Source organism: Pithys albifrons, chromosome 3 (genome assembly GCF_047495875.1).
Source record: "Pithys albifrons albifrons isolate INPA30051 chromosome 3, PitAlb_v1, whole genome shotgun sequence".
In the NCBI taxonomy this organism is placed as follows: Eukaryota; Metazoa; Chordata; class Aves; order Passeriformes; family Thamnophilidae; genus Pithys; species Pithys albifrons.
In genome coordinates, this window is record NC_092460.1 from 25,161,859 (window position 1) to 25,185,110 (window position 23,252).

General features: G+C 40.0%; 1 protein-coding gene across 1 annotated transcript in view; it reads right to left on the reverse strand.

The window, feature by feature from the left end:
* Positions 1–7,235: 7,235 nt before the first annotated feature.
* TXNRD1 (thioredoxin reductase 1) overlaps positions 7,236–23,252 on the reverse strand; it is a 38,932-nt gene continuing 22,915 nt past the window's right edge. The window contains exons 9-15 of the mRNA XM_071549752.1: positions 22,653–22,745; positions 20,886–20,962; positions 19,107–19,263; positions 16,113–16,220; positions 14,194–14,289; positions 11,995–12,129; positions 7,236–8,844 (exon numbers count right to left, since the gene is read on the reverse strand). Coding sequence (XP_071405853.1) covers positions 8,782–8,844; positions 11,995–12,129; positions 14,194–14,289; positions 16,113–16,220; positions 19,107–19,263; positions 20,886–20,962; positions 22,653–22,745 — 729 coding nt within the window. The 3' untranslated portion in view covers positions 7,236–8,781. The remainder of the gene's footprint in view (positions 8,845–11,994; positions 12,130–14,193; positions 14,290–16,112; positions 16,221–19,106; positions 19,264–20,885; positions 20,963–22,652; positions 22,746–23,252) is intronic.

Below are 23,252 nucleotides of genomic sequence, written 5' to 3' on the forward strand. Positions count from 1 at the left end.
GAAGAAATCAGTGCAGTGTCAGTTTTGGGTATTGACAGTAGGGCAGGACTGGGCAGAGTCAGATCCCTTATCTGACGCAGCTGAGAGAGAAATCACTGTCAGTTTGCCTAGTTGAGGATGTCCGGGCAGAGCAGGTTTTTAGGGAGATCTGCTGAATAATGAAGGATTTGAGGAGCAGAAGAGGTGTTGAAACACTTTGGAAAAAGAAAACTGAAGGTTGGAAGGGATGAAGCAGTTTCTGGAATTGCTGCTGGAGAAGATGAGATGTTGCTCAAGGTGGGATGTCGAGCCTGGAATTCCTTGGGAGCTTCTGGTTCCTTCAGGATGTGTCCTGAACTCCAAAGCTCTGTTCCAAGCCACTAAGAACAGAAAGATAGAAAATCTTTCTTAAAACTAAAATTATATACAGGGATGTACTGGAAATTCACTAGTCAAAGTAAAGAAGAAAGTTCCTATCCACAGGCAGTAGGCATTGAATTTTGCCCTCACTGGAGGTGATATGGGCTGAGTTGAAGTGTTGCATTAGTTCTGTCACCAAAAGGGCTGACGTTATTCTCCTGTCCTCCCACTCTATCACTTCCTCTACTGCTCACGTGGCTGCTTAGTGAGATGTTTCTGACCTCAGACAATTATCCCAGGGGAGGGGAAAAGAGAGCAGAGCACAGCTCCTCATTAACAATTTCTGTGTTTTGTGGGTTTGATTCTTAACATATTTCAATTTTTTTTATTTGTTTTGGTGAGGTTTTAACTCTTTCAGGAAAGAAGGGGAGATGATTTGAAAAGAAAACCCACCAGACTGAAAATTAGATGAATGCATGGCCAGCTGGGGAGAGCTCCTTTCTCCACAAAAGTGTGTTGGCAGTGAGCTTAGAAGGGAACTGAGCTTGTGGTTTCCAGTACAAATTACCCTTCAGAAACAATTACTATAATCCTTCTGTGTGCAGTGTTTGGTGTCGTCAACCACAGCAGACATGAGGCACTCCCCAGTAGCCAACACAAGAGCATCCACATAGAGAAGCACTGTTACAACTCTCTTGGCTGAAAGATCTTAGAATAATGTCATTTTTGCATGCCATAGACACTGATTTAGCTCAGGGCACTACTGGAGAAGAACTGAATACTCTTTAAATGACAATACAAATGCACCTGGCAACACCTGCACAGTATTAGACCAACTCCAAAATGGAAACAAACCACTTTGAGCATAAACTGCAGGGCTAACCACTCACTAAAAAATGCTTCATTTTACAATTAATACAAAAAGCCTTCTCAGTATTGCATGTTTCAGAGATTTAGTGAAAGATGCTCTTTAATTCAACTGAGTTCAACTATTCAAAAAATACTCGGAGGATATTTAATTAAATTGCAAATGATTTGCACACCAAGTTCACCCCTTATTACTTCAGGCCACTCACTGAAAGTCTAAAAGGCATCATATTGGCTTAGCTGAGAGAGGTTGAAAGGGGAGCTCTCCCATGGCAATGCTGCACCTCAGGAAGTGGAATGCTGGTCCCAGGAAGTGTCAAGTGTAGATGCTGTCTCAGGGATGGAAAGGCTTGAATGGTCTGGATGCATCTTTGGGCAATAGGCCCAAGTAGAAAACTTTCTGGTGTAGCCATTGCATTGCCCTCCCTCTAACTCATGCCGCCCCAGGCAGAACTTGGGAGTGGAAGGCCTTGAAAATTCTGAACCTTAAAGAGATGAAGGAACTGCAAATACATTTTGTGAGGCTTGAACAAACCAGACTCCAAGGAGGGGAATTTCCTTTGGCATAGGAAGAACCTATGCCGGAGGTCCCTTTAATGTGTTATTCTGTCTCCCAGGATGAGATGATTAGTTAAAGGTTACATAAGAAACCCCACATTGAATATACAGTGATGTTTCCTGTAGGATTTCCTCCCAAGATTTCAGCACTTAGTGGTGTAAGGGCATCCTGCACCACAAACTACAGTCAGCTCATTATTTTACTAACCTCCAACTCAGTGTCCATACAATTAATCTCTTTCAATATAGGTGTATTTTTAGACTATAACATCCCATGAAAATGACTTGCATTTAGTTATGTGTAATGCAGAAAAACTTCCTTGACTGCTTCTTATATGGTGAGAAATGGTGAATCATTGCTCCTTGTTTGCCCTTCCCACAAGATTTTATGATTTTAGGACTGCTAAAAACATGTGCTAGGAGACCTCCTCAAGAGAAATCTAAGAGAGCAAAAACGTGGTAAAGAAACAAAGGGGGAAGAAAGAGAAGCAGATTAAAGCAAAAGTCAATTTGTATCAACTCAGAGTGTTACAGCTCTGCAACATTTAAAAAGAGTTGGTACCATGCCTTTTGTACTAAGAAAAGCAGTAGCACCTCACATTTCCTGAATGCATTGCTTTCTTCTGCCTAATTTGCAGGAGGCAGCACGTCTAAAACAGAGGCACTACTTTAATGTGCTTTACAGCAACTTCCCTACCAGTTTTATTTTAAGGCTGCTTTGATTTCCACCATGACTTTACCTTCAAAGATACTTCACAGCAAACCCAGCTGATGGTTTGTGTACACATTCCCATCATAGTCAGGAGTCTCACTCTTGCTTTGACACACATTTTTCATTTTTATCTTCCCACACATGCACACACCCCGGGATGCTTCCCACCCAGTGTCTCAGCCTAACGACTGGGTTTAATTGGCCCCAGGCATTACACTGAGTCCAATAGCTCTCTGAGCACAGAGCCCGGGCTCACATGTATTTTCCATTGTTTTCTTTTAACACTGTACCTCAGATAGCAGAAAAACAAACATAGGCTATACCCATCTGTCAGACTCATTAAAATAGTGTATTTAAAGGAGTTTGCAGCATCACTACTTCGCTTCCTCCTCTGATCCTGCAGTAAGAGCTGCTCAGAGTCCTCATGAGGTGAGGTTATCTGCAGAAATAGCCTTGACATGCTATCTTCACCTGTCCTAGCCCTGGTACAGGTTCTGCCCACCAAATGTCCTCCAGAAATAGCCCACAAGTCCACTGCTGAAGCCTTCAGGGTGACTACTCATCTCGGACATGGGCACCTCTCTACCCTTCCCACGTTGTAGCTGACCCTGCTCTACAAATTCTTGCACAATCAGTATTATCCATCTGGCTTTCACTACCAAAAAGAAACCTCAAGGAATCTCACTTAAGCCTTAAATGTGCAATAAGCGGCAATTTCAGCATGCTTTGTTGGAGTGACCAATGCAAGTTTAATGGTTTAATGCAAACATAAGCCATTAATTTAATGTGGTTGTTTTTAGCAGCTGTCGAGCTAAGGACGAGACATTGCTTGCAGAGTCAAGAAAAACATAAACAAGGATAGTGTGACTCTCCCTGCATTGCCCCTTACCACTGCCACCGTGGTGCTGACCTGCCATGCCCTCTGCCGCACATGGCTCTATTATGGCCCCCCTGCACCCAGAGGAAGTGAATACAAGTCATGAGATTTTATTTTCAGATACACTGGTGGTATTGTGTCCACCAGGCTCCTCACAAGAGATGGTTATGCTACAACACTAAGGTCTTTGCTTATGTCATGCAGTTTCTCTCTCTGCATCTTCCTTCCTTCCTTTCCTTCCATGATGTAGTAACCCCATAGTGTCACCCAAGGGAAAATTTGTCTGCAGAGACCTTGAGTTGACCCATCCCACATGTACATATATATAATGGTGCAGAAGCTCCAGAGTGGGAACAGCAACTCTGGGTCAAACCTAAATACAAATCACAGCTTTTGCTTGCCTCACATCATGCCATATGGCATACATGTACTCATTGTGGCTGGTATTGCCCATCAATTTACACTGACATTAAAAGGGAAGGCAGATCTCAGGCTAAATGTGTTACATTTGTTTCTGAAAGCAAGTGATAGGCAAAGCTCAATTTGCTTTGTGTCTAACCTAAGGGTAAAATCTATTTTCAAGAAAGGAATGGCTTGTTGACACAAGTTATACAGAAGAAAGAACAATCCAGGTTTAGCCGCACATTTGTCACTATGAGCCTAAATCAGCTTCTATCACAGTCTAAAGATGGGAATGGATACTTCTCTAGGCTCACAATGGCCAGCTGTGGCAGACAATGGGGTACCTTGAGAGGTCTGGCCACAGCATGGCCTCCCTGGCAGAAAAGTATCCCTTGTAGGTACCTGATGGCCAGCCAGCCTGAAGGGGCAGGTCAGGAGTCACCAGTGGTCCTGAGCAAGGCCAGTCACATAGCTTTGCTAGGGTAAAGGAAAGCCTTCTCTCTCTGTCCCAACAGATACCTGATCTATATACCTGATAATACCCTGATACATGTATGTCTGATATATCCTGATATATACCCCATGTGCCAGCTTATTTCATATTATTAAGATGTAAAAATGCTGTGGGAGAACTGCAGGCAAGTCTGCAACTAGTTTCTAGAAAAGACACATAAAAAGGATAATTGAATGAAAAAGAAATTGTATATGTAAAGTCAAATTCTGCACAACTGAACAAGGGCCAGGAGCTTTTGGCAAATAAAAGGAAAACAAACATGTAATTTTTCTCCAACATAAAAACATGAACAACCCAGAAGAGCTTTGGCTGGAATGCAGAAGCAGAGTGAGAGGGATGAAAAAAGGGACCATGGGAGGGGAAGCGAGGCTCCATGGCCTGGTGACTCCCCAGGTCGCTGCAGCAGGTGCAACTGTCCCCCCACCAATGTGAGACTCACCAATCGGCGGCATCCACCATCCCGTGGCACACACAGTCTGCAGTAAGGTGACACTTTATGGGCAAGCCAGACCCTCGCCAGGTGACGCTGAGTGAGGCACAGAAGCCTGTGGGCTATGCCTTTCACCAGGATGACATAGTGGAGGCCCTGGATGTCCCTCTGGGCACCAGCAGAACATCTTTAGGATCAGATGTCCACCCAAGTTGTCCTCCAAGACATCTGGCCCTGAGCTCTCTCAGCCCCTTAGAATAAAGTCATACCCTCATCCCTGAAAAGGCAGGAAAGGGGAAAGGGGCCTCCCAGGGAGCACATCCAGCTGTGTTCCCAATCCTTCCATAACAGGCACTTTCTGGAGCCACCTTTGGGTTTGGTCACAACGTCCCAGCCTTGCAAAACATGTGGTTCAGATTCTGCAGGCTGCCACAAACCCTGAAGTATGGGCCCAACCAAAAGGCAGCCCCTCATTGCAGAGACCCTCCTGTATTTCCCAAGCTCTGTGGAGTCTTGGAAGCATTCTCAGCCATCTCCTCCCCACCCCCTCAAGCCCTCTGGTACCCCTCACAGATGACGTTGCAGCTGCTGTTGTGCACTGTGCCTTCGCCTTTCCCCACTGACAACCCTTCCCACCTCACATCACAGCTCCACACAATGCCTTCTCACCCCAACCTGATGGATGTCAAACCCCTTGCTCCACTCTCACCTCCCCACCAGTAGCCCCCAAACCAAAGCCCCCTGCTGGCATAAATGGTGCCTCCAGGATGGAAATATTTCAGAACCAGAATGGAGGGGAGTGGTGTGGCAGATCCCCGTGTGCCTTCTGTCTTGGATTTTTTGTTTGTTTGGGTTTTTGGTGGTTTTGTTTGGGTTTTTTTCAGATTTCTATTTGGAGGCCAAACCGGCCTTGGCAAAAGCACAGTCTCACACCATCCCACAGAGAGGACAACTGAGCAATCAGAAAAGCTGGCCATCAAAGAGAAAGGGCTTCTGAAACTACACTCTGTGCAGAGCTGACATGTACAACAAATATTTTACCATATTTTGACCTGAAAGGTGTCTATCAAGTCTTACATAAAATATTCGGCCATCTGGCCCGTTCTTCACACCCCTGCACTGGCACGCCGAGCTCCAGCAGCACAGCCATGGCTCTCCTCCTGCAGCCATCCTGCCATATAGCATTGTAGAGCAAGGGACCTGCCACAGCAGCACAGCCAGAGACAGGATCATTACCTGGCTTCGTAACTCCAAGGTCTTCCCACAAGGAAGACACCTATGCTATTATGAAACCTCCAGCATTCACAGTATCTTCAGGAAATCCACCTCGTCCCACAGGGGTCCTGCCCCATCCCATGGCTCTAACAGGAAAGAGCCCCATGCAGGGCTTGAAGGAAGCAAAGAGGGATGCACATTACAATACAAATCTTACAGAAAAGTTAGGACTGCTCACACAACTCACACCAAGGGGAGAGGGCTAAAGGGGAAATGAACATCTGGGTCAGGGGAGCTTAAAAAAACAAGACAAAAAAAGTAATTCTGGAGCTGTCAGGGAAACTTTTTGAGTTCCCTGTTAAAGTTTGTGAAATTTTCTGTCAGCATTTGTATCTGTGGTATTGTAGGATGATTCTCACTTACACTCTGGTAAACCAGAGTATCAAAAAATGTTAATAACTAATAAATATGAGCAGAACATAAGCACTGTTTAACTTATTAAATTTTTAGAATGTGCTTCTAAAGCATGCATTACCCAATGTATGCTTAATTTTATAAAAGCATCAAATACTTAGCTCTAGCATTTAATAAACCCTTATGTGATATTGTATTATATATTTCTGTCATCATGCACAAATGACACAAATACACACCTGAAAATGTTTTCCTTAGAAGAAGTAAAAGAAAAAGCCCTACCAAAAGATTTTAAACTGAAAATAGAAGTAATTAAAACCAACAGCTACAGAATTGTAAGCCACTAGCGTAGAAACATGCATCATTAATGATGACATGACCCACAGGAATAGATACATGTGTGTCCAATCTTTTAAAACCAAGCTCATACATGTCTTTATTCCCTCCAGGAAATAAAAGGATCCAGATCTCCAGGATCTGACTTTCCTACAGACCTGATTGAAAATGCTGCTATCCAAGTGGTTAAATATGAGCAGCTACACTGCTCAACAGCTTAGGAACCTGCACTCCTGGGGTTTCAGAAGTTGCATAAATGGCAGCTAGTGCAAATAGCAGATTTGTTTCCTAATTAATTTCTTATTTTTAAGTATGTCCTTCTCAAATGTTTAAAATGAAACAAACAAAAAGAAAAAGCACATGAAACAGCCCCAAACCCTGTTTTGCAGGTAAGTGTCTACCTTCAAAATTCAAGAAACAGAAGCAAACGAAGCTGGGTTTTTCATGGTGCCCTCTTCTGGCCATTGAAAAAACAGTCGGCTTGCTGTCACCTGGTGTCTGCTTGGAAGAGGCATCAAAATGAGCATCTGCTTGTGCAAATATTCAGTTTATTTCATGAACTGGCCAGAAAAATACCATCACAGACCATTCTAGATACCACACAAAACATGTTTAAAAATCCATCAGTTATGTATAAGTTCATCAAAATAACTTACAACACTATTTTATAAATCTTGGTAGAAATACATGAATTTCTTACCAGGTAGGAATTTAGGCATAAGGCATTGTGCACTACTAAACTCCCAAGAACCATTTAATAAAAGTAATCCAAATCTTTCTGCTAAAAGAGAGGGAAAAGGAAACCAGATCAAAAAGCATATTAATTTCCATTACAAAGAGGCATTTTTGCCATTTCTTGACAAATGTGTATGTGGTTTATCCAATAAAGAAGGGATATTCAAGAATCTGACATTTTCCATGAAAATCTCTGTTTTAAAGGTATTGTTTGCTTAATTAAATGTAACACAAAGCACACACAGAACCAAATACAGCTTATAGGCCCTATCTACATAACAGACTGTTCACTATTGATTTTTGGAGGTTGAGTGAGGGATTTGTTTAGTTGGCTGTTTTAGGGGATGTTTGGTTGGGTACTTTTTTTTAAATTTTACAGGCCCACTAATCTTAGGGAAAGTCTCAATACTGTTGTGTTCAAAGAGGCCAATTTAGACTTGCAACACTGCAGCTTACAACAGCTCACCTGCCGAGGAAGGAATTTACTCAAATTTAATACACTTACAGAGTTCTTAGAAGCATAATTCATTCAACACTGGAGTTCTGTCAGTTCCAAATTGGATTAATTATAATCACATCAGCTTCAAGAAAAGCTAAGATCATCACATGTGTGTTACATGCATAACTGCTACTTTCAGGGGAAAAAACCCAACAACTTTCTGTATAAAAACACCTTAATAAAAACTATTTTCCTTTCTGTATAAGAAGAATGTTCTCACAAGTAAGGCTCTGTAAATAAAAAAGTCACAACAGAGTCAATTTGAAAGGCAAGAAATACACTATTTTAGATGGTACTAAAGTTTTTCCAATGTTTTCTTTCTCCTTACGATAAAACATGTAGATACTTCCCCTTCATAAGCATATGAGGTGGTAAAATGCATGCTCATGAGGAGACCTTGCAACTGCTGTGTCATAACCCAGAGGCAATATACAGTTATCTGAACTTGTGGAAATTCTTCTGAGTTGAGAAGCTCTTTGTTTTGGAAAGAACTAGAACGGAATGTTCAGGAAAGAAACTAGAGAGGAATAAACCCAAACCAAAACAGTTGTTATCCAGCTGGGCTAGCAGTTCTTCCATCACTGCCCACCAGACAAAGTAGGCTTCAGGCTATGACTTCATGAAGGCATTCATTAAATGCCCTACTAATCACCAGCTCGACAGTCAATATTCCCATTGCATTGTTAATTGCCAGTGAATCACCACAAGTGCCCAACTCCCACAGTGCTCTTCTCCATAGGACGATGGAATGTCCAGGTTAAGCTCTACACATTTCCGCAGGTGTCTGAGGACAACTTCTCCCCAAACCTTTCTCCTGAATTGCCCAAATCAGACACTGTGATGAGAGAATCTCTGGCAGTAACAAGAATGGGGCTCTTTAACCTCAGCATCCACTCACGAGGGTGTTTTCACCAGAACGCTTAGTCACAGACAGGGTGGTAAATACCTTAAGAGAAAGAAAAAAGCAGACTCTTAGTATGGCTAAAATTAATGTTTTTTTCCCCTAGAAGATTAACTTGGGCACAATGCTCAAAACTGCAGACATTTCTTAATGCAATAAAATAATAATGAAAATCATGCGTTTAAAATCCTTGGCACTAAAAAGCACACACATGTACAAATAACCTTTGTTGTCTTCATTCACCTTATGGTCTTCCTTTTACAGTAGAAAAGAAAGAATTAAGGAAGTCACATGGCTTTATACCACCTCATGTCTTAATGCCCTAAGTTTTTACAGTGGAGAGAGCTCAGCAACAATAAACTCTGATCTGTGCACTGAATGAATGTCTTTATGGCTCAAAGATAACTATGTTTGGGAAAGTGAAGTTAACCCAAGGCCACAGCATTGGAGAGAACATAAATTTTGCCTTTGTGCCTCTCTAGGCCTTATAGAAGTGTGGAACTGAATAGCTGATATAAGTATTACGTCTGGGATCTGTACTGTATCTTGACAATAGCTATGAAACACTCAGTAAAACTTACTTGAAAAATTCCAATCTTTACTGCTTTCAAGTCACATTAAAGAAAACAACATATTCAAAAATAATTATTGTAAAATTAATAGATACCAAAATTCATGAAGCAAAATTCTACAAAAACTTATTAAGCATTAGAACCTTACTATGCAAATAATTGCATAGTTTTCATAGATAGACTATAGAAAGGAAAAAGGAAATCAAAACCACTGCTATCTAAACGCTTCAAAGTTGCAATAATTAGCTATCATCAAAGCCATCTCTTAGGAAGAATCCACTTAGAATAAAGTACATGCACATTTCAGTTATGCAAATAACACTGAAGTATCTAAAGATAATTGGGATCAGAAAGCCCTATATTTCTCTAAGTAGAAGCTTTGGTGCATTAAGGCTGCTAGCAGCTCTTCAGAGAATAACATCAATAAATGATAAACCTCTTCTATTTTCTATAAGCACATAAAGCATTATGCACAAAACAGGCAGACAGACACATATCTAATATATATGGCAGAAGAACAGCAATATATTAAACTATAGTGCATCGCTTGAGACAGGGTTTTGAACTCTCTATTTCTGATTCACAGACTGAAGACATATGGGAATCTTCATTTATTGCTATTTCACTTTGAAAGACCAAGGTTAAAAAGTGCAAAGTTTATCTGATTTCTTCCTGGCCCAACTGCAATGTCCAGGTGTGCTAGGGGATCACACAGCTCCCTAACACGAGTAAGCCAACAGGGAGTCACTTGACAATTATTGAAAATGAGTTTTTTGACAGAATTTGTTCACTATTTTAGTGAAGACAAAACCTTAGATCCAATGGCTGAAACCCCATCATTGGATACCTCAAAGAATCATCCCAGCAGATGCTCCATCATATCTGCCTGTATTTCAAGCAGCACAGTACAGCTGAGGCTGAGATTTAATTCTCTGTAAGGCTGAGGTCTTAACATCTCTGTACTCACAGTTATTTGAACTTTGCCTTGCAAGAAATTCCATTCTGAAGTCACGTTTTCTGCAGAATTAAATGCTGCTCAAGTAACAGAAGCAAATCTGGCTCTAATTTGTAAGCAGTGAGAATATGACCCTCAGTCTTAAGGTCTTCTTTAAGTGGAATAATTTCATGTTTCACAGAAGACTCAGAAATGAATTAATACTAATGTCAGTGAACATGACAGCATTTGACCCTGTAACACTGCCCCATCCTGCTCAAATCAGACTTCATTTTCTTAAACTTTGACATGGATGTAAGTTAAAAATAACACCGTTATTATTCATAATTCTATTCATCCAGACATGTTCATTCCTCACAAATTCCAAACAATTTTTTAGCATTTTTTAATCAAAGACTGCCATCTTGCACTTTGGTTTTTGTTTACTGCTCAAGAGATTAAATTAAGGAAAAGCATAAAAAAATCTTTTGAAGACTGTCACTAGAAACGATGGCTGTTCCCTGGATCTTTTAAATAGCATATTTCTCCTGAGCCAATTTCTTCCTCCCCCACTCAAACAAATATGATTATGTGAAATTACCTCCCTGAATTATGTCTAATCATCATTCTATTCAGTTTCAATTTTAGCAGCTCAGATGTCCAGAATAAATTATGACTATCATCCTCTCTTCACACTGCATATGCTAATACCCCACTTGAGTTCACAGGTTTGAATGCCTCCCTCAGAGATCCCACCCCACAGGGCCCCTGGTAAGGTAAGGACACGCTACCCCTCTTCAAGGGCTTCCAAGAACACCATTAGATGATACTACAGGGAAGAACAGAAATCTATATTGTGGATGCTTTGAAGATGATTCAGATTGCTAGCAGTCCATTCCATTAAGGAAGTTCATATTACATTGCTTATCCTGTACCACTTCAGAAACATAAAATAAGAGAGGTGGACACCACTTGTGCAGAGCAGCATCCTGCTGCACCCTTACAACACTCTGTAGCCTAACACAAGCAGGTGCAAACAGAGATTCTGTACAAAGACTTAGACAGATCATGAACAAGCTTGCAGGAATCCTCAGCTAACATAAACTGGTACTAATGCTACTAAAATCAATGAAGTGTCTCTGATTTACATCTGGGAGGAGCTGTCCCACACCTGCTAGAGAAAATGGAGCTCTTCATTAAAGAGGAACAGCAAGATAAACAGAAGAATAAATGCTTTTGTGGCCTCAAGAAGTGAAGGCCTATAGAATAAAGGAAAGCTCTTTAAAAGGGCAGAATTTAATAGAAAAATTGTCACGTAGCTGGTCCCCTTCCACAGCACCAATATATATGTCTATCTTGAGTATGCCAACCTGGCTTCAACAACTACTTTAGCAGAAATAGTATTTGACGTCTTCATAATCTTGAGTGAGAGAAAGATTCTACAATTCCTAGTAGAGAGAGTACTGGATTAAGGGAAACCATAAACTTTTCACAAATGAACACACACAAAAAAAATTAAGTGTCTCAGATTAAAACTAAATGTCAGAATTCTAAATATTAGAACCAGTTAATTTCCTGTCCTTTCCTCCAAAATCAGACCTCTTTAATAGAGCTGTGTTATTCAGATTTCCAACACCTTACCCCAGAATGCTAGGAAAGCTGAGCTATGAGGTGACTTCAAATACAAACCTCTGCACAGACAGGATGAATTCCAACCGTGCTGTCCAGTTGTTCCTTGGTCATCCCACATTTAATAGCAGCTGCAAACCCTTGGGTGACTTCTCCAGCATTTGGACCAAGGACATGGAAACCAATGACTCTCTCCTAAATACCAAAGATAATCAAATGCAATATGGTCTTGGATTCAGTTCTCTTTAGACAATGTATAAGGTTTTCTTACTCAGAGTATGTAATTTAATCATCTCACAAAACATATCAGAGATGAATGTAACCACTAAAATGTGAACTATCATTAGCACAAACAGATGGGAGATAGTTGGCATAATTTGGTTCTCTCTCTGCAAAGATTCAACTAGGAATTCAGGAGTCAGCTTCCTTACAAAGTTTTGTACAGGAGTCCTCCATTTACATCAATTTAACACACTCCATGTTCTGTCTCGATTATGTGTGTCCGAATTGCAAATACAAATTTAAATTATATTCAGGCAAGTTATCCCACCCATTCCAACAGAATGCTTTCCTAAGTAAAGATGAGCACCCTGCATGAAGTTTTCCAACATCAGAGCCTGTGGTAGGTGGCTACATGGTCTGTATCTGTTGAAGAATTTTTACTTCAATAGGTGCTTACAGGAAAGGGCCACAAGGTGAAGTAGTGGCTAACTCGACACAACTGGTGGCAAGAAGTGTATTACAACTAAGCTGATGACTACTCCTGTTTCCTTGGGAGCTCACATACATAGAGACTGGCAAAACAAACATCCAGTTACAAGGAAGACACTTCACACTTCTCCTATCTATACTACTGTTCAATTGCAAAGTACGTCAAACTGCACATATGTCCTCAGAAAACATGGAACAGAACAAGCTGTACTGGCTTGACCTGCTTTTCTTAAAGAAAAGCAAGTCTCCTTTAGCACATGCCAACTGCTGGTATACTTTAGGGGCTTTCAGGGAATTAAACAGATTTTGCTGAGCATAGATGTAGCCCAGTTGGGTGTCAAAAGTTATCTGCTCTTCCTGCAAAATATCACATATATTGGATATAACGGATACTCAGCACACTGAAGTTATTATTCTTTCAGTCTAAGGACTGAGATTTACCGCAGGGTTTATTTAAATAAGAAAAGTAATAATGGGTAAAAATGAAAATTTTCCTTTAAAAACATAGACATATGTAAAAATAAAACCATAGTAATGGAACCAAGGTAATGAGAGTTTTAAATAGTTCCTGAATTATTTTTCATCCAGGGTAACTTTCAACTCTATCTCTGGATGTTAAACATGTTTCAAATTATCAGGACAAAAAATGGAAACAAATTAACGAAACACTTTAAATCACCATTAAATCTTCACATTTTCTTAAGTAATTTTGGATTGGAACATAACTATGGGTTCTAAGATACCTTAAAAAGACTGCAGGAAGATAAATCTGTATCTAACGAAAAAAGAATATAGGTAAAGTAAATATTTCTTTTTAGGACACACAGCTATGCCACTGTCTTAGGAAGACATTTTAACAGCACATTACTCTTCATAGTAATTCATATTATTAAAATAATCAGTTAAACAGATGGTGATCATTCAGAGATGGACATATGTATTCTTTAAACCACTTAATAATTTTGATTTTGCTTCAGCAGGTACTGTACATTTCCATTGCCAGGAAATTTTATTCTAGTCCAAGAATAATCCTGGCATTATCACCCTAAATGAGATTTGTGAAGGCAAGATACATTATCCTGTTACAATAAGCCCAAGAGTTTTACAAACTGCCCCCATGGAGGTTTGTAGAGGTTACAAGTTGTGATGGTTTCTGAGAGACCTCTATTTCAGAGAGAAGAACCTCCCAGAAAAGAGTGGCCAAGCTGGGGAAGGAAGGAATAAACAAAAATTCTAACCACTTTTACATGCATTGATTCACTCACTTTTCAAAGTTAGTAAACAGTCTTAGAGATATCTACTTCTTATTTTACATGTATGGAAGAAGTACCACATACAAATAACAATGGTAGAATTTTCTATTTTACTAAGGGTTGGTTTTGTACAAACAGCAGTATTGTATCACTAGAAATACTTCCCACATTTCAAAAGGTAGACAAATTTAAATTAGTTCTGTTAAAAACAACCTATTTACAGCTGTTGTATCATCAACAGTCCCTATGATGAACATACAGATACTGTTTTCCCTGGAAGGAAAGGTGCACCTACATTATCTTGAATATTGCAAATTATCTTTGCATAGCATTTGTTGTTGTCTCTGGATGGCACAGTCCACTCCAGTGGCCAGAAATGACTATGGTACACCTGGAAATACAACACAGGTTAAAAAGCAGTTGTGTAATTTCCAAGAAGAACGCACAATCTCCCAAAAACTACCAGATTATCTTAAATAACGAGCTATGTATTGGAATATTTGGAATATCTGAAATTAGGGTGATACTCTTTCCCCTCGATGAATGCCAGAGAAGGAAGTCTCTGCAAAACAAGTACTAGTGTCACCCAATAATTAAAAAAGGAGAAGCCATAACTACATTACAATTCCAGGATGCATTCACCAGGTTCTTATTAAACTACAAAATCACAAGCTTCCTTCAGAGAAGACTGTACTGTCTCTGGGTCTGCCTGGAATGAAGGCAGAAATGTTCCTCTGAGCAGAAAAAGGGAAGAAACAACCTCAGAGCCTGGGTCTAGGGGAAATAAGAATATCACTGCAAAATGGAAAGTACATTAAAAACCAACACATATACCTGTCTGCCCCAGCTGGACAGATCCCAAACTGCAGGTGAGGCTTCTTGCACACCTGTACAGTACATACATCAGAAAACAATGGGATGTTTTGAGGCACAGTTCTACCCAGAACTCTTGACAGCTCCCATTATAAGCTAATCTCAAATCAATGGCAACTTGAAATAAATTTTTAATTCATCACAACTTCAGTAAAAATACTTTCCTTCACAAACTAGGAGAGGCAGTTGACATTTTGCTGCATTAATGGGGTTACAAAGCATTTATAAGCATCACTATCTGAAACTGAAATTTAACAACCCTGAATGACAGATGTGCTCAATAATCTTACTGAGGCTTGCAAAAAAGCCAATAAGGTGACATGATAAAGAGGTCAGAATACACTAAATGGGGACATAGCCAGAACACAAATGCTTCTGTGGATGTACACTTCAAAAAATGGCTTTGAAAATTGAAAGGGCATTTCCCAAAACAGAGGGTCCAGTGTTTCACATAAAATAGCAAGAATTTCACCCAATAACAAAAATTTGACTGGGTATATGCAAACTTTGTGGGCAGAAAAGAATGTAAGCCTTTGCCCTGTGGTCAGGTTTAACAGTACTTTACACATTGCCATTTTGAGTCATATTTACTTCTTTTTCTCCACATCCAATTCAGAAAATGTCAGCTAAGAGAGAGACAAGTTCTCAGATTCATGAGCCACCACTTATCTGCTTATTTCTCCAAATAATGCTTCTCAGGTGACATTTGCAGGACACAAAAGTTCACTTCATTGTGGTATTTCCTCCCCTTATGCTTTCTGCAATGTGGTCAGTACAGTATTTTGTAAGAACAGCCTCAGGCACTAAGTGCTCATACTTGTCTAATTTCACTCCTGCCCAGCAAACCCAGTGAATGAAAAGGGATTACTCATGTGAGTAAAATTAAGAACATACGTCTTTGAGTGTTCAAAGTAAAGAGGGAAAATGAGCAAAACATTTGGGTTTATAAAAGCAAAAATCTCCATGGCAGGGAATTTGCTACACTGTAGGTACAAAGAGCTCCACTTTGACATTAAAACCAGTATATTGCTTCCAGCCCATACCCAGCTTTAATTTATCCTGAAGTATTTGCAGACACAAAGAAACCCTTTTTCCTTTTCTTTTTTTTTAACCAAATACTCCACCTTCAAGTCCCTGTTTGCCAAAAATAGAACATATCTGCAATTAGAGCTATTGGAATTAAGGATTATTTTTATACCACGTCTAGGAACAGCCAAGGAAGACAAAAAATGCACCTCCTGCCCTTACATCAGAGCACAGAATGCTGTTTTAATTGACTCTTAATGTTATTTTAAATTACAAATTGGAAACCTAAAATCCAGATGAAATTAAGGCATTTACCTCAATGTTTTCCTCACCAAATTTCTCCACTGCGGTCTCTTCAGAGTACCCACAGGCTCCATACTCCAAGGGAGTAAATACAGTAGTTGGAACATTCACATAGTCACACTGTGTGGCATTCAAAATAAAACAGAAAAACACACAACATCAGTAATAAAGTCAGCACACAGCAGTCTGAAACACAGGCAGAGAAGCTGGATTATTCACAATTCTGAAATCTCTTCTGGGTTTTTTTAATTGTTTTAAATTAAGGTACAGTTTTGGCTATGTCCATTCCAGAGGTGTTAATTAGAGCAAGAACAAAAAGACAGTTTAAAGCCACACTAACATTACTATGCACAGATTAAATGGAAAAGGAAATTCAATGTCCTATTTTAAAAATTTACCAAATCACATGTCAAATTTCAGATAAAAAGTAGACTGCTCAACTACTTTTATAAAACATGCTATTTCTAGCTGGGCATGCTGCAAAGGCACCACCACCATTCAAAAACCATATTTTTTTTAATCAGCTGTGGCCTAGGTGATGCCAAAGAACCAAAGACATGAAGTGCAGCCATTTGCAGGGGACAGCTGGAACTAGAGCTGACACCATGTGCCCAGTAGCATACCATGACAGGCAAACACTGACCCCTGACTTCACTGGAGCTTTAGAGTGCTCTAGAGGTTTCCTCTCTGGACAACTCCTGGGCCTGACCACCCTCACTGTAAAGCAGTTTTTTCTCATGTTCAAATGGAGTTTTCTTGTGTTTCAGTTTGAATCCACTGCTTCTTGCCCTCACACTTTATATCACCGAAGAGGGTCTGGCTCCATCAGGCATAAATACGCATTGATATAAGAGCCCCCCCAGCCACCTCTTCTGCAGGGTGTTTAAATTGCCAGCTGTTTCACTCCCTCCTCATGTGTCAGATGCTCCAGTACCTTAATCACAGTCATGGCCCTTTGCTGGACATGCCTTGTCCTTCTACTGGGGAGCCCAAAACTGGACACAAAATCCAATCTATCTCACCAAAGCCACCTGGAATGGAAAAGGTCATCTACCTCCACCTGCTGGCAATGCTCTGCCAGGATGCATCTGCAGCCAAGGATGTCCCTGGCCTTCTTTGCCATGAGGGTACTTGCTGGCTCACACTCAGCTTGTCCTCCAGACCTGTTGGCACTTTGTCTGCACAGCTGCTTTCCAGCTGGTGAGTCCCCAGCTTGTGCTGGTGCATGGGATTACACCTCCTTAGATGCAGGACATGTCACTTCTCTCGGTGAACTCTGAGATTTCTGCCAGCTCTTGTCTCCAGTCTGACCCATTTCTCCAGTCTGAGTGACAGCACAAACACTGGCTGCACCAGTCACTTCTCCCAGTTTTATATCATCTGCAAATTTGCTAAGGGTACCTTCTGTCTCATCATTCAGATTCATTAATTTAGATGTTAAACAGTACTGGACTGAGTGGCCAACCCTGTGGCACAGCATCAGTGACTGGCCTACAGCTGGTCTTTGTAATGCTGGTCACAGCCCTTTAAACCTGGCTGTTCAGCCAGTTTTCAATCCACCTCACTGCCCACTTACCCAGCCTGTACACTATCCATTTGTCTAGGACAAATTTATGGGAGACAGTGTCAAAAGCATTACTAGAGTCAAAGTAAACAAACCTCTACTGCTCTTCCCATATCCACCAATTAGTCATTCTGCCATAACAGGCTAGCAGGCTGGGCAGCTCTATTTAATTTCCAGTCATTTTGTTTTCTACAGATTTCAACTATAATTAATTCCCTTTGTGACTGGGGACCAACTAAGACAACATTGAGTACTGTTCTTTCTCCACCTATCCATAACACCTCATTATGTTTCATACAACCACCTTTTCCAGATTTGTTAAAAAATAAATGTAAGCTGTGTTGCCATTTAAGTAGTGATTAATTTTTTTGGATTCACTGAATGAAGACTTCCTTTGGCAGCATAAGGATTTTGTACCTTAAGAGACTGTTATCTGGTATAAAATGTAAATTAAGACATATTCATAATATTGCAGCAAGAAAAAAAATCTGGCTTCTGCTCCAGTTCCTTAAACTTTACCTGGCTAGTGCAATGACATTCTGCACACTGATTCAGGATTCTGTAACCACAGCAGCTGCCAGTGCAAAATAAACAACTCAATCAAGCTCTAAATCTGGCCGACAGTTGAACTTGATATGAATTCAGCAGAGTCCAAAAGAGAAAACACCTCTATGTTCATGCCCTGTGGTTATGAAGGTGAGACAAGCACCCACATCAATGGTGTGTGGATAACAGTGCTTTAGAGGCACTCTCTTTCCTCCTGGTTTAAACATAAGGTGTAGATGAGAGTACCCATGTTACTCTTATTTGAATAACCATAACCTGGCTGAGACCCACAATTGTACTAGTATGAACCATAAACACTGAATTGATTAATTCAACTACCCATGTATAAATATGTGCCAAGTTACTGATACATCTGATCTTCCTTTGTGTCCATATTCAATTACAATTCAGAATGTGTATGAAATTGTGTATATGGATGAGAAGTGAAAACAATTAGTGGAAATAACACTGAAAATTAAGAGCATCACAAACTCCTATTACATTCTATTTAAAGACCACAGGTAGGTTTCGTAAACTGCCTATGAATTAGAGTTAAAGCACTTAATAGGACCGGAAAGACTGCAGACTTTTAGGGCAGGCAGCAGAATTAAAAACAAGTCAAATGATCTCTGTTAATTTTATTATCATTTTACTCTGAGAGAAAAACAAACCCTCTTAATAGGAAAAAAGAGACTACTGTTTAATCCATAAGGTATTAATTTCATCCTACACAATTAGCAGAACACATCTGCAGTAATATCTTTGCCAGGGGAAAATTAAAATTATCATCAAAGCTAATCCTTAAAATTCTACTGGGCTTTCCATGAGCAAGCAGCCTTGCACTCTGCACTTAGAAGCAGAGCAATGACATTGTTGTGTGGCAGCTGTCTCCTTACCTTAGTGGTTGCCCCAGCATAAAGCCTCCGAACTAACAATCTTCCTGCCTGGATTGCCACTGGTGTAAGTTCCAGCTTGTCCTGCAGTATATCTCCAACAGCATAGATGTACGGCACGTTTGTTTGCTCCTCATCATTGACAGGAATTTTTCCTGTTCTGCAATTGGAATTAACAAGAAAAAAGATCTCCGTGTGCTGCTGTGAAGACTGTAAATAACCTTGCATGAGTTAGACCTGCTAGCTTTATGAGAAAGACACATGTGTGAAGGATGAGGGAAAGAAGTCATATTCACAATCTTACAGTCTTGGGCAAGAATGTAAAGTAGTGCAAATTTGACCAAAACTACAGAAATTCATTCACTGGATAAGGAGGTAGCCTGTGACATTGCAATTCCTCTCCTGAATCATTGGTGAGGCATAAATCTTTTCCTCAAACACCCTCTACTACCAGCTGAGTTGTGTACTGGCAACTTTCAGGAAAGACAGGAAGAGACATTTTCCCACTCCAATTGTAGGACAAAAGAATTTTTCCACTACTGAAATTCCAGTCCAGTGGTTGAAGCAGCTTATAGAAACTTATCCTTCAGGGTACTATAGAGAGACAGGTCAAGCTGTCAGACAATCTACCTAAGGGACAGCCAACATGCTTTTTAGCTGTAAGTGTACTGAGCTAATGGAAGGTTTTAATTATTAATATTTCCTACTTCATCAATAAATGAGATAGTGCAGTAATCACCAGAGGAAACACATGTAACAGGGAAACCTAATCAGACAGGCACAGAAACAGTCAGTCACTTGAGAGACCGGTGGAATTCCCATATTAAAAACCCAGCTTCCTCAGTTTTGCTGATTAACAATTATAGAGTTTAAGCTAGTAATTTCAAAGTTCATTCTATTAGCTAGAATAGTAATACATGTCCTGATGTCAGAAAGGTATGTACTGGTCTGCAAGACAACACAGATCTGCCAATTTTGAGTGGACCAAAATTTTCACTTATTTGGAGTATTGCAAGAGTTCCTCTTGGCAACATCAGTCACTGCATTCATATATAAAAACTCTGCACTGGCCAAGTTCATGGTCCCATGTCATTTCTTCAAAGGGAAGATCGAGGCCCCACATGCCTGGAAGATGTTTTAGTTACCCATATTGAAAATGTTACCGATAGCTCCACTCCCTGGTGCAACGACCTCACTACATTAAACACTAAATACTCCTCTACAGGAGACAGATTGTTCCCAAGAGCTGCTGCAAGGCAAGAAATAAACTCCTCCAAAACCTAAAGAAAAACATCAGAAACTCCACCCTTGAGTTCAAGGAATATTACTTGGACCTTATCTTTTGAAATAACATATAGTAACCTTTACATTAAAATATAAACAAAACTCACTGAACTAAAAGCCTGTTTGAACAAACAGATCTCTGCCCCAAGAGGTGATAGAGATAAAAACAAGGAGACGAGAATAAGAGACTACAAGGAACAACTGACAGATTGGAGAAAGCCCTATAACTGGAAGAAGCTGTGAAGCTAGACAGAATGGAACAGACACTTCTGAATCCCAGCAATTAGTAATTGACATTGCAGTATCAAAAAAACAAATGTGGCAATACTTGGGAAGAGAATGCAGCTATCTGCTACAGCATCTCCCATTAAAAAGCATACAAACAGGAAACGGGATAAATTTATCCTCCAAACTTCTGAATCCCTTGCCCCAGTACCATTGCTCAACAGTACATGACACAAGCCCAGCAGTGAATGATATAGAGTCAACTGTCCTTACTTTTCATTAATATTCACTCCAACTTTGTCCAAACCAATTTTTCTTGTGCATGGATCTCTTCCAATTGCTAGCAACATCTGCAAAACAGCAAAGCACATTACTGATTTTTTCCACTTCAAAAGTGCATTTTCCTTTGGCTGTTATTTTCATTATATACTGAAGATTAGTATCTAAGGCTTGGTCACAGTAAGATGAATATGTTTCTTAGCCATGGTCCATTCATACAGTTCAAGACAAGCCATGCCACCACTGTGACACAATACCATGTTTTAGTGCTAATATTAAAAACAGCCAAATAGCTTTCCCTAGAAAAAATACCCTAAGAGTATTCTAAACAAATCAGTTAAGCACAAATTACTTCCTTGCAGTACTATACCAAAGTGTTATACCCTACCTCTATCAGAGCAGGTGACCTCAAAATGCTCCATATGGAAAAGGCTCTTCAGGAAAGGAACTCAGATGATTAAGCAAATAAAATACCATAAAATATTTGTTTTGATCAGAATATACAATTTACTCATATAGGCTCTCAGCTAAGTCACTGTCAAAGAATATTATTTGTTTGAACATTTGTTCAGAATGATGGACAGACCAGGCCAAAGTCTTACCCATCCTATCAACTCTGTTACCTTAACAAGCAAATCAAGTTCCAGTTTATGCTATCATGAGAAAATTGCTATCTGCTTTGCAGTCTTGGACAACTGCCCAGGTAACTACATAATGCTTCTCACATGACATCTAAGAACTGTGCTGAAGGAATCCGAGATCTGCTTCAAGGCTTACTGAAGACCAAGCACACCAGATCTTCAGAGCTGAAGGTCTTAAAATGCATCACACACAGCTCACAGCTTCTATGAGGAGTGACAGCAATTCAGTGAAAGTTGAGGATTAAGAAATCAGAAGTTTCCTTTATGAATGGATGGCACTAATTTGCTTGCTAGAAAGCTTTCCCTATTACAGACTAGAAAAAGACCCCTCAGTATTACAACACTGTGCGACAGTGCTGTTGTTATTGTTGACCTTTCTCATAATATTGGCTCTGGGGTGCACTCAGGCATGTCTTTGTCACCGGATGACTGATGCACTGTACAGGTAAATGAGGTCACTGGCACACCATATTTGCAGTTTAAAGTCCCAGGCTGGCAAATGCCTGTCTTTAGGCATCCTGTGTAGTTCCAACTACTCTATTCACAACCTTTTTTTCCCTTTCAGCATCAAGGTATGATTGAAACAGTCAATCAAACATACAATGGCATACCTGCACACTGCAATTTTATTGTACAAGTGTGTAAGAAGTTTTCTCACTGACTTGCCACTGGGCATTAGTTGTTTTTGTGAAGATGCATCAGCAACAGGTCTTGAGATGACATGCCACCTGTTTGTTTAGCTCTTGCACAGACCATTGTTCTGTGCTAACTACAAAACACGCTTTAGTTACTATGAAACATATTATAAACCTTACTTATCATTTATTACAAATATCCTACTGGGAAAAATCCTGCACTGAGTCCACGTGACCAAGCTCATCTACATCCCTAAGCTAAGAAATAGGTTTCAAAAGCATGCAAGTCATATGGCAAGGCACAATGACCATGGACTTTGGGACTTTTTCCACATCAATTACCTGTTGCTTGAGTGAAATTAGCATATTGTAATTATTTAAAATATTTTTTAAAAATCTAAAATGTGGATAAAAACATCCCAAAAAAATCCCAACATTAAATGGAGGACTATTTCACATTCTTCATATATATAGACAGGACTCACAGTATTGTATTCCCCTTCAATTATTTGGTTCCCTGTTGTGGACTTGGCTGTAACTTTCAGTCTTCCAGGGGTTCCTTCCTCAACCTGCTCAACCTACAACATTTTGAGATTGGGAGTAAGAGAGTTAAAAAATAAAAGATTTTGTTTCAAATAAAAATATACAAATGTACATTTGTCTTACCACATATCATTTTAACCATGACCAAAAATTAAGCATTTATTCTAAAGATTCTTTACATTTCTGCTTGCATATTTAAACTGTTTCATGTACATGAATTTAGTCCTATGACCAACATAACAAAACCTCATTTCTGTTCATAAAAGTTGACAGATAGCTAAGTTCTTTCCCAAGCCCAACATGTCAGCTTTTGGTATCCACTGGGGACAGAGGAAACTTAAATAAGGTCTGGAAACACCATCAGACATTTTCTCCAACTGCTCCTAGAGGGCCATTGTGCCTTTCACCCTTGGGAAGCCACTGTCACAGCCCAGGCCTCAGCAGTGCAGGCCTTTGCCCTGTTTCAATTACATTAGCCCAACACGTAAGGATGCCATGGCCTTGCAGGAGAGGGCAGCAGCAGGCTCTAAATGATTGAAAAA